This window comes from Carassius auratus, chromosome 13 (genome assembly GCF_003368295.1).
Source record: "Carassius auratus strain Wakin chromosome 13, ASM336829v1, whole genome shotgun sequence".
In the NCBI taxonomy this organism is placed as follows: Eukaryota; Metazoa; Chordata; class Actinopteri; order Cypriniformes; family Cyprinidae; genus Carassius; species Carassius auratus.
In genome coordinates, this window is record NC_039255.1 from 16,157,710 (window position 1) to 16,170,501 (window position 12,792).

General features: G+C 40.3%; 1 protein-coding gene across 1 annotated transcript; it reads right to left on the bottom strand.

Moving 5' to 3' along the window:
* Positions 1-855: 855 nt before the first annotated feature.
* On the bottom strand, positions 856-6,545 carry LOC113112850 (kyphoscoliosis peptidase-like). The gene is made up of 7 exons (XM_026278767.1): positions 6,194-6,545; positions 5,414-6,009; positions 5,024-5,138; positions 4,722-4,839; positions 4,453-4,644; positions 3,501-3,691; positions 856-2,304 (listed from the first exon to the last, which is right to left on the bottom strand). Exons 1-7 carry the CDS (start codon positions 6,213-6,215, stop codon positions 977-979), a joined length of 2,562 nt encoding a protein of 853 aa, XP_026134552.1. The 5' UTR covers positions 6,216-6,545; the 3' UTR covers positions 856-976.
* Positions 6,546-12,792: the final 6,247 nt, after the last annotated feature.

Here is a 12,792-nt window from a genome sequence, read left to right on the forward strand (position 1 = left end):
CTGTCACTAAAACCCGGTTTCTCTGTCCCTGTTCTGGTGCGCTGCGAGAGGGAGGACCGCCCGGAGAGGAAGCCCCGCCCACTCCGACCGTTTGGAGCCTGGTTGAGGATGGTAGCACTCCCGTGTGGGCGGCGCCCTGGTGACGGGGATGTCGCTTGGGAGGGGGAATGTGACGAGTCAGCTGCCTCCTCCCTGATTATCACCGGCACCCCGTCCTAAATCGCCGCCTTTCACCAGGCTCCCGACTGGAGTGGGTGTGTGAGAGGAGGGGCGCTGGACGAGTCAGGGCTGGCGGCGTGTGATGGGGCACACCTGAAGGAAGTGGAGCCTCATTACCGCCGCTGTTTAAAAGCCCAACGCGCCTCTCCTCAGGAGACCGGTCTCTTCCCCGTGCATGCACACTGGTGTCCTCGTGGGTCCAGGAAGGGTGCGTTGAGGGACTCCCGCGCCACCAAGACGTGAGCTGCCGGACCCGCGATCCGGATGGGAACTGCACCCGTATACACGGCTGACGGGCCAGGATGCCGGGCCGTCCATCCCCTACCAGCGCCGCGGCCAACGAGAGAGACGCGGCCGCTAGGAGAAGCCGCCGCCCCTCGCGCCCCGGACCAAGGAGGGGAGCGCGTGCGGCCGCCGGACTCCGCCCCTTGCCTGGACCCTTCCTTGATGAACACTGCCCGACCTACACAAATCCCGCAGCACGACGAGGACACCAGATTCCCTGTTATTTTGGACACTTACCCCCTTTGGCCACTTTTATTCCCTTTGTTTTATGATTTCTGTTAATAAAAGCCTCTCCGAGGCCTGACGCCACGCCCACTGTGTCTGTCTTGTGCTCCTCCCGTGACTATATTTAAACAAAAAAAATATTAATAGTTTATTTTTTTATTTTTTTTTCCTTTTGCAGTGTTGGTAAAAACATTGAACTGCAGTGTGAATGTAGCCCTTTTGCCCTCTAGACAAAATTTTGTTCTGTTCACAGTTCATTCTTCAGGTTAAGGACATCAAAGGTCATGAGAACATGCATGTCATTGCTTTCTTCAGTGACAGCAGCGAGCTTGAGTTGTGTGGCATTTCCAGTGACAGCCTCACCTTCCCAAACTCTGCTCTTATTCATCTTCAGATCTGTCCGTTTCTCTCCCACGACACACACTCTTTGCACACCTGGTACCCGCACTCGAAAACTCACTGAACTCTGGGGAGCCAGCACACCTGTGTGGGGCTCCAGCAGCACACACCCTCTCCTCCATGCTGAATACACACTTGGAAACGGATCACAAGGCTTTTCACACACACTCCTGATTATAAAGTCACACAGTGACATGTAGTCCTGCTGAGGGGGTTTGCGTCCATAAATACCAAGACGATAGACTCCTGCTCTGGGTGCATGCACACTCAAGGTTACCTTACTTGCATCTGTAAATGTCAAGAGTACATATCGGGACAGAGGAAAATGAGCCTGCTCATGCAGCTCAGCGCAGAGGGCCGCGTGTATTTGCAGGTCTGGTGAAGCACAGTGAAAGGTAATGTTGCACCGGCCTTGGGGTGCATTCACTATCGCCCCTGTGTGGCTGAAATGGGACAGTCCGGCTTCTTGAGTACGCAACCCAGGACCACACCACAGACCCAAGTCTGGAGGATACAATGCGTTTGGGTTCAACCCTCGGTTTTGACAGTGCAGCAGGTAGTTCCCAGCATTTTGAAAATTCCCACTTCCACTTTCATAATCTTGCACGAATATAGACAGCCGGTAAAATCCTTTGTACGGGCACATGACATTACACACCAGCTGCTCTGCTGTGATTTGTGACGCAAGGCAGCGCTTGGCTGCAGTGGCGTTAAGCTCATGGTGCGTGAGCTCGCACACCATCATTAGAGGTCGTGATGTGTTTAAGATCACCTTGCACTCGCCACCCTCACCCACCTCTATGGCCTCTTCTCCTACGACGCTACAACCCCTGACACCTAGTGCTGATGCCCCTGCTGCTAGGCCCCAGTTCAGGTAGGGGTTATTAGGCAGGGCCTGCTTCTTCTGGATACTCGGGCACTCCAGTTCAAGAGAGCAAATCCACAGCAGAGCCCCAGGTTCACCCTCTCGCCGGGCAAACAGCTTCACTTCATAAGCCCCAGGCTCTGGGGGCAGTAATCGCAACTTCATCCCTTGACGAGTCACTGACATGAGACCGCAGGAGCTGTCGACCTCCTCCTGCTTTAGAGCTCCTGTCTGGGGATCCCGCTGCCTCATCTCGTACGAAAAGGTCAACAGTCTAGAGGAGCTCACGGACACAATTGCTTCTCCGTCGTCTGCAGAAAACACATTTTGACAAATTTTTCAAAATGTTACAGTAATATTGTGCCTATATGTTCAAACTGGACAATTCTAGCACTGACAACAATATGTAAATAAGGAAGTAAAATCTTTAAATATATGCATTGAAGACCTCTCCAGAAATTACAATAGCTGACATAGTAATAACAATCCTATTTTTATATATAAAAAAATTGGCTTCTGGTGGAAGTTAACTAAAAATATGCACGCTTATTAGAATGTCACACTGAAGTGGCCAATCTTACTCACTTTAAGACATTAATGATAGACCTGGGATATTATGTGGATCTCTGTGAAAGCGATTATGCTTGATCAATTAATATTTTGACAAAAAAAAAATCTTCCACAAACGACTCTCCATTAATGGTAAAATACATAAAACGTAGCCATTGGCTGCTGTCAGATTCTTTGTTTAGTCAATCAGAATGCATTCGAGTGTAGTAGAATTTTGTAGCAGTTTGGAGGGTGCTAAATCAGTGTTCACTATTTTTCATCTGTCAACAGTGGATTACACAGACAGATGCCCAAAAATTATTTTTTGTAGCGCCCCTCCCTGGAACGCGATCACGATTTCTGGGAGCCCAGAAACCCTAGTGGGTTGTTTCTGTATTGCACTGCAATACTTTTCATTGGTTTTCAATGTTGGCATATTAGACCAAAGTGTTTGCTAGGTGTCTTGCTGCAGTTTACAGTGTCTCATGGACGAGTGTTCAGTTTTAAAGAAGTTCAGCTTTAAAAACTCATCTCAAGACCCTGTGTTTTCCAGGAGTGACACTGCATTTAGCTTCAGTGTGCATGCATGTTATTCATTGCCCAAAGGTTACCAGCAGAGGCTTTGTTAAGCTTTCTTTGTGGTTCCACTAATGTTTACACTAACTTAATACTCTTGCCTGCATATTCTGCAGTGCATGCTATAGACAGATTCAGGAAATTTTAGTTAAAATAACTTTTTTTCCCCATGAGACAGTCTAATCTCTGCAGCAAACGGTCTAATCTGTTTTTTTTTTTTAGAGCTTCTCACCATGAGCTGATGACAGCAGCAGCCTATTATCTCATTACAGTGTGACATTGTGTGTGCTTCACTAATCTTCCCTTTTGAGTTTGTGCATTATTCTATTTTTTTTTCATATGTGCAGTTGTATCACTATATGTTTTGTGTGTGTATGTATACCTGTGATTGTTTTGTACTGTTTGGGTTGTGTCAGGGTCAATCCAAACTGATAAAATGCTGAGGTCTTCATGGGTCTTGTTTCAAACTCTTCTTTGGAGATGGGAGTGGTAAGAAGTTGCCAGGTCTGGTCATCAGGGAAATGTGAGTTTATGAACTCACTAGGTTCAGTCAGGAAATAAAAGTCATCATACCTGAAACAGACAGACATCACCACTGATTTTCCTTCTATTTAGTGCTGAATATTTCATTCCCAGTACGGAGTGCAATATGAGTTCCATTTTCCCAGAAGATTGTTAATTTGCATATATCTGCTAAACCAAACCAACCAGATCTGAGATGAATCGCATGACAAAGTTGGCTTTTGAAGAAAGTATTTGTAAATCAGAAAAAGATGTACTTTATATAAAAGGTTTTGTAGTCTCCTTAATGTAATTTATGATGGGAATTAACTATTATCCCATAAGCATTACTAATGATGTAACCAAATGAAACATGATAGTAAAATATAAATATTGATTTATAGTCATGAGTTTTAAGTATAAAAACAATACATTTTCAGTTTATAAATTCATAAAAAAGAGTGTAGGGAGACTGACTCATTTAAAGTGCTTTATTAGAATGGACGGTTGTCTTAATTTGTTTTTCCACAGCTCTTTCTTTCTTGGATATTTCTCTTCATGGGTAGTGTAATTCTTCAATGGCTAATATGAAATTATATGCTAACTGATGGCTTCAACAGATGCATATACCATCAATTACATCAAAATTAAATAAATTCAAAAACTATTTCTCTACAATGGATAAATGAATGCATTATTTTCTCCCAGAAACCCAGCCAAAAGTATATTGGATTTGTTGTAGTATGTAAAAACTACTCATGATATGTGTGTATATTGTCTGCAGTATGTGTGTACTGTATGATATGAATAACTGACACTCTGAGGAGCCTGACCTCTTCACAAATGTTTTGCGTCTCATATCCACAGTGCCAGCGCCCCAGCAAGCGTCAAGCAGCCACCACTGACCCCCCACGAACACAGCATTCCACTCATGATCGGAACATTTCTCAGCTAAACTGTCCCCGGCCTGGTATCCAACGCCTTTGCTGTACCCGCTCACCTCTACACACTCAATGCCCACCTCCCTGGAGAAAGAGAGAAATTTCAGAGCCACATTCTACTGGCATGATGTATTTATATATATGCACTTGTGGCCGTTTACCTGCACATCTCCACACAGAGTCCAGAGTATCCACTACATACACCCTTTCCTGTCCTGATGACCTCATCTGAAGAGCAAATCTTCTGAGAAAAACCAAGGTATCCCTCCAAATCATACTCTAAGCAGACAAACACATAAGACAATGTGCCACAGGAAGTACCCTCACTAAAAAAGTTATAAGTCTTTTGACTTACTAAAATGATTTGTGTAGAAATATTTTCACTCAAAAACAGCTAGTAAATTTGTATCATTCTGAAGAGTAAAAACTTTTTGAGCATGCATTTTTTTGCATGTGCAATTACCAATATTATGACACAGCCAGATCCATATGGCCCTGAGTTTTTCCACATCATTTCTGCACCCCTCAGTGACTGCACGAGCAATCTTCAGAGCATCAAATACTTCCTTCTCTTTCAACTGAAAAACACGTTCATGCCAAAATCTATTGTTTACATCATGGCTGTCCAATCTTGCTCTTGGGGGGCCACTGTCTTGCAGAATTTAGCTCCAATCCCAATTAAACACACCCGAACCAAGGTTATCAAATTTTTCAGAATTGCTAGAATCTACCTGGCAGGTATTTTGTGACAAGTAGGAGCCGAACTCTGCAGAACATTGATCCTCCAGGAACGTGATTGGACAAACCTGTTTTATAAAAACATACAAGCAAAGACTTGTGTGTTGTCTGTTACCTCTCTTCCTTTTTGGATTGAGAATGTGTCTACTTTGCTGAAAATATCAGTGCTGGAGAACAGCAATTTTCTGGGATTCCTCTGAGAGGAGGAGACTGCGGGCAGATAAGGTCTCCCAGACTGTGTTCCACTGCTGGCAACTGAGAAGAGTTTCACAATCTCTTCTTGGCTCTTTTTCACAGTGCTCCTCTTTCTTACATTCACTGACTTCGCCGCACTCTCAGTGGACAGTTGGCGCTTTGTACTCGGCCGTTGATCCTCACATAACTTCGCTTCATAGTTCTCTAATGATGCCTTATGTGAAACCACATTTTCTTGTATCTGTACAGCGGTTACTGACTTTGGGTCATTTTTCTCCAGTGAAGAAACTCCTCGCTGGCTCTTTATAGTCAAACAGATTTTAGTGCTGTTCTCATCCTTCATGCTGGTCTGTTGGATTTCAGATACATTCTGAAGTTTGTATTTCAACACGCCATTTTCAACTTTCAAATCAAAATTTTGTTTATGCGTGTCACTGTTTGAATCTGTGACAACTTCTTCTGGTTGGCGGCCTCGGTTGCTGTTTTCTGACTTGATTGGATGTTGATCAATTTGAGCTTCATCAGCGCAGATGAAAGGAAAAGGAAACAGCTGAACTAAAATGTATGTCACCCTGCTTGTTATATCATTTTAAACTCAGAAACCAACATCTGACATAGTTCATACGTCAAACTTTAATCTCTTCTTAGTTTCAAAACACTCCAAAATACATTTAAAATGCAATAAGATGGAAAATCTTACCTTTTGCAATTGTGACACTCATACCTTCTGTCACTTCTAGTAGTGTTGGTAGTAGCTGATTTATATTATGTCTTGGATTCTATTGCAGGGGTCTGTATATATCTATTTTCTCCCTGTGTCCACCCCTATGAGAGGATAGCGTGCTAAAAATACTCTTGGACTTATCATGACAGCCAATGAGCTCAAAGATACAAGAGAGGGGGAGAGAAAGAAGGGCATTTGATGTTGACACGGAGGGTGAAGAAGGTCGTGGCTGGTAACTGATAAAGTTATTAGCTAACAAAGATGCATAAAGTTTTTTCTTGACCTTGTTAAGAGTATTAAAGAGTTTGCTTGAATGTTTAGTCTACTCAGGATAAAAAAATGGGAGGTGGCACACACAAATTCATAACAATAATTAATCACAGTAATCATCATCTCCTTCAGTGCCAGTCCTGAACTTGTTAACCCTGTTCTCCAAATTACTTGTCCTTCTGTAAATAAAATCACTGATATGGAAATTGTAGCTGACTTCAGTGGATACTGTCGCCATGCAGGAAAACAAAGCAGTTTTTATTTCCATACATAGAGACCCTTCCTCTGAAAACATCCTCATTGGCTCGGGCTCCATGTCAGACAGTCTGTCGGGGGCCCTCAAGGGTCTTCTTACATACCCCCTCTTGCAGGCTGAATTACCCCAGACCAATTACCTATCGGCAGTGTGCCAGAATAGCAATGACTACATTTGTGTGTTTATTTATGAAGTTCTCCCCTCCAGGTTTTGGAATAAAACTTGCATAAGTTTTCCTGTTTCTGGTTTGTATCATGTTAACATGAAGACTTAACTATGTACATGCAGCCTTGTAGATAACATGAGGTGACACTTTCTCCTTCTCAAGATGTGGTAATAAAAAAGCTCCAAAAGTAGCCTTGAACAATATACATAAGAAACATTTATGAGGCATGCTCTGTCTCCAAGACTCTTAAAAATAAAGGTTCTTTATTGGCTTCTATGGTTCCATAAAGAACACTTTCCATCCATGAAACCTTTCCATTACACAAAAGGTTATTTATGGTAGATGAAGGTTCTTTATGAATATTAAAATGTTCTTTGCACTATGAAAATTTGTTTTCTTCTAAGGCATCGCTGTGAAAACCCACTTTTGGATTCATTATTTTTAAGAGTGTACCTATATTATGTCGACAGAACATAAAAGACCGGTGGTTCTCAATCATTGACCTGCACTTCACAGTGGATGTCTCCCTTATCTACTAGGCTATGCCTGATTCAACTCATCAGCTCATTAGCAGAGGCTCCACGAACTGACCTGGGTGAATCAGATAAGAGAGACAAATGTCCAGTGCTTTGATACTCAAGGATCAGTAGTACTGAGTACTGTAACACATTGTTCTCTTCTAAAGTTCTCAAGACTGAACTGAACAAAGAATCCTAAATTCACAGTCACTCGGAATTTATACAGAAAGGATAAAAAAAAAAAATAAATTACTGCTGCAGGGCTCTTCAAATCGCACGCAGAGCACGTGTATGGCGTTCTCTGCGCGCGCTCTTGTGGGAAACCTTTCCCGCATATTAGTTTTAATTTATACATGTCAGTTATCAGTCCGCTGTTAATTTAATTAAAAATATAGTCTAAAATAGGACGGGAAACAGGTTTTCCCTGTTAAATTCACACAGAAATGATATCGGCGGTCCATCAGTGCTGTCCAGTCGCATTGTTTTCCTGGAGCGTGATTGGTCCAGATTCAGGAGCTTTTGTTCGCGTGCTGCACTTCTTGCGCTCGTGCTGTCATGCACACCTGTGGAACACTCGCGCGCACGGTTAATAATGCCAGTCTGTGTTTCACACTCAAGAGAAAAGAGAACAACTTGACTAGCTAGTCTGGATATAAAGATAAACTAACTCTTAGAAAAGCTTCCCGTGGATGTGATTTCAGACATTAAAAGGTGTACCAAACTGAAAGACATCATGAAGACGGATAAAGACTGTGAAGGCATGAGGGGAGTGACTGTCAACCGCTTTGCTCAAGGTAAGGATGTTTGTATCGAAACGGACAAGCTGAGGAACTTTTTAAAGGAAATATGTAAGGAAATATGCTTGTTACAGTACTTGTAAGAATTTTCATGTTTGTTATTGTGGTAAACGTGAAATTCTTGGTGAATGTCTCACTCTTTGCGTGTTTGAATATAGAAAAGCAACAAATGTTTGTTTTCCAATGCTACTCTTGGAACCATATCCAGACAATCGTAACAAACATTACCATGGCAATCATCAATTTGTAACAGTTGTACTATAAGGTCATTATAAATGAATATCAAATGAACACAAATATGTTTGTATTCATATTTATATTGCTGTAAAATCTCAATAATTATAAATATGTTATTGTTTTATGGTTACCATGGTAATTTATTAAAGGGATTTCGCATTTTCCAAAAATCCAAACACTAGACTTCATTATCACTGCCACAGTCCTATTATCTAGTCCTGTAATTTGAGAGAAGCACAAGGCCAAAGTTAGACTTCAAAAGAGATAACTACCGCCCAACCGAATAGTGTTTGTTCATAGTTATATATTAATTATATTATAATGTTAAATATAATACAAATACAGTATGTTAATATATATCTTAATTTGCTGTGTGTGCAGTTATTTGGACAGGCATTGCAGAAGGTCTTTCGTTAAAAAGATATCGCTGCAAAACTCAGAAATCTGATTTTATCTTATCTGATCTTATTTATTTTATTTTTTTGGATGAACAGTTTAGACATAAATAATTCTGGATAAATGAAAAATGTGTATGAACAATGATTTTGTATCAGCACAATTACCTTTGTGATTTAGCTGTATTTTCTCTTTCCTATCAAGACTGACACAACAAAGAAAGGATGAGTGTCCCAATAGCTTGCTACACAATAGAGCTGCACAAAAGCTGCCTGGGCTCATACTCCTAGGTTAATGAGGGAAGGAGGGACTGCTGGATAAAGATTCATCGTTTTATTCTGCTGACTTTCAGCTGTTAGTCTCACAAAGTCAAAAGCTATCAGGCTGTCTGACCAAAGAGGATATCATGTTTATCAACCTACAAAACATTAAGAAAAGCCTCTTTTTAAAGCATCATTGCACACCCATAATGATAAGCATCCACCATAGCTGTTGTGCCCTTAATAGACATGTAGACATAACATGCTTTCTCCCACATTTTCTCTTGTCCTTGGAGCTGATGAAGTACTGCAAGTGTGAGGTAACTCTGAATTTTTGTTTCGCTCTTTATTGTTGTATCGTTCTTAGGTTGTGAATTCAATAGATCTTATGACAGACTGTATTAAAGTTTGCTTCATTTTTCATTCTAGCATTTCAAGATATTATGATATAAAATAATTGTTTTCTTCATCCCAAATCTCACTGTGAATGCACGTGCATGCCCTCTCACAAGCACGTGCACATGCGCTCACACAGACACACATGGTCTCACAGATACGTTTCGAACATTAGGTGAGGGTCCAGGGGAAGGAAGCTCCACCCTTTGTTGTTCACTCGGTTTGACTGTTGGCTCTTCCTGGAGGTACAATACAACTCTGTGTTCTTGTGTGAGTGTGTGTGTGTGGGTGTGTGTATATGTGTCTGTGAAACAAACCCAAAAAAGATCTGGAGTTTGCACCTTATTGCTTGTTCCAAAGAAAGAACTTGAAACTTAAATGTATTCAGTCATACAACTCAATTCGGCTTATAACAATGATCATTTTTCACCAATCATTTAGTTCTCTTAAACTCTACTCCTTTCTGACAATCAACCTCAAACTCAAATTTAGATCCGCATTCATCCAATCAACTAATAAAGTATAGATCTATGTCCCGCCTTACACTATTCTTTTTCGATAATTCATTTCACCTGGATATGTCACAATATGGAGAAAAATATTGTCAATACCTCTGTTTCATAAATAGAAGTAAAACAGCAGGACTCATTAAATTTTTTAAATTGTTTTATAAGTATTAACTACTTAGAATAGTTAACGAACGAAAGAAAGAAAGAAAGAAAGAAAGAAAGAAAGAAAGAAAGAAAGAAAGAAAGAGAAAGAAAGAAAAAAAAAGACTATTACATTACAGGTACATTCGCCAAAACCTCATTTGTCTCTGCCTGCTTGATAATAAGATACAAAGCATAATAAACATATTTTTAACAAAAATCTAGAGTACATCACAGGAACCTAAAAACATACAGTATATGTTTGCAAGCCATAAAAATAGTGTATGTTTGTTGAAACTGTTTCTGTATTTTTGAGCCCTACCTGTGCTGCAAAACCACCCTCTATTTCCACATGCAAGTTAATTAACTGTATCATTTTGGATATACTATATAGTTGATCACATATTTTTGATCTCTCATTTTGCTACTAATTGGAATGAACTAAAACTGTTTTGGGAATATGTTATTAGATTTACTTTTCTGAAAACCAATTACTTTTATTTGCGGTGTGAATAGGTAGTTCAGATTGGTAGCTTAAAGTGTTACAGTCAGCAGTCACTACCCATAAATCTCTAATACCCATTGTTTGTCCAGAAATACAACAAAACATTTCCTGTGAAGCTTATGATCTGACTATCACAGTCAAACACAGATAGGAAGTGAGGTCTAGGACACACAAGTGAAAGCACAAAGTATTCATCAAATGTGTGTGTGTGTGTGTGCGCGCGCTTATGGGATGGCTCCAAAGAGTCGTTGTGTAAGGTTGGTGTGTAGATCTCTTACAGTCGCACAGGGCACTAGGGGGCAGTGCTTCACTCAGAACACTCTTTGATTTGCTGTAGAGATCTCTTTCTGTTGGCCAATGCACATTGCGTCCCTAATCTAGCCAAAATATTTTGTGGTGCAGAATGTGTGTTTTTCTGGCACCTCTGGACAACTCCGCTGAACTCAAGGACAATAGCAAGGTCAGGGATTGACCTCAGTCTGTGTACCCACAGCATCCTCTGCCCACATCAGAATTTAACCCTCTACTTCCCACGTACACCAAGTCTCTTTTAAATAAATTGGACTATGATGATTGTGAGGTATGATATTTCAGTAGTGTTGTTACACTGAATGCATGGACACATAGGTGGCCGAATCAAATGCTTTGCATGTCATACTGTGAGAGGTACTCAGTCTGACCATAACAGAATAGTTTAAAGAGCAGCGCATCACAATACATGTACACACACACCTCAACAAACTCTTTCACATGCTGCCAGCTGGTGTTTATTCTCAAATGAGTCTTTGATGGCAACACAGTGGAGGGACGAGAGAGGGGTTCTACACTTTTTAAAATTATTGTGATGGCTGAAATAAAAAAAGAGATCCCCCACCCCCTCGACAGAGAAATAAAACAAACAAGACTTGGAATGATAAGCCATTACCGCGCTTGCTAAAAATTACTCACACATTCTGTTCTTCTGTTTTCTACTTCTTTTGTTGGACTTATGGTTTGTCGTCATCTTGTTTATTGTCATCGTTTGTTGCTTGATTTTTTTGTTTTCTTCATGATCATCCTATTTTTCTTCTTTGTCTACTGTCTTCTTTCCGCTATTTATTCAGCTTCTGTTCAAATGTGTGGATCAATTTGTAGATAGTTTTAGCATTTAAGGGATAGTTCACTCAAAAACTACACATTTTTTCATCATTTACTTTCCATCATATTGTTCCAAACCACTTCTTTTTTTTCCCTATTTTGAAGAATGTTGGTAAAAAGTTTTGGTTAACATTTGCTTATATTGTGTGGTTATAAAAACACATTTCTGAAAATATCTATTATTTTCCACAGAAGAAATAAAATCATACAGGTTTGGTTAGTAAATTATAACAAAATTGTCACTTTTGGGTGAACTATTCCCTTAAGTGTGTAAAATATATTTTGGTGTGTAATCTTTATAATTTTAAATTAAAGTTATCAATATGTTTTAAGTCTTCCATTGGCTTAAATTGATAGAATATTTGCCATATAAAATCAAACTGACTAAAATAATGCAATAGTGCTATTAGTGCTATTAGAGCTATCCATAATGATATCTAATTTAACTGGTCTTTACCCTCTTGCATTTAACCGTATAGCTTGAAATGTGTTTCAGCTAATATACCCAATTTCTGCTGCCATCTTTGCAGTAAATCTCTTTGAAACGTTGTTCCAACATGTCTTCACCAAAAATAAGAACGTCAAATAATCCAGAAGAACCACACCTCACAACAGGGTGTGTATTTTTATCATGCCATGATTTAACTAGATGCAAAAATGACATTATTCCTTATTGTGAAAGAAACAAAGGACATTGCAGTGACATCAGTATGAAAACTTACAGGCACAACACATGTCGCACATTGGAAAACATTTATCAGAATACACATTTTACTGGCTACTTTATGATGCACACTCATGCCTTTCTCACACAAAAGTAATGCTAAATTCCAGTCAGTTTGTTGTGTCGATTTATGCCTGCAAGCATCGAGTACGCAAAGTGAAACATAGGCTTTAGGACCCAGAGTCACACCTCAACGGAGGCAGGGTACGTCTGACTCACTAAATATGTCTGAGGAATGAGAGAGAGAAGGAAAGATAGATACA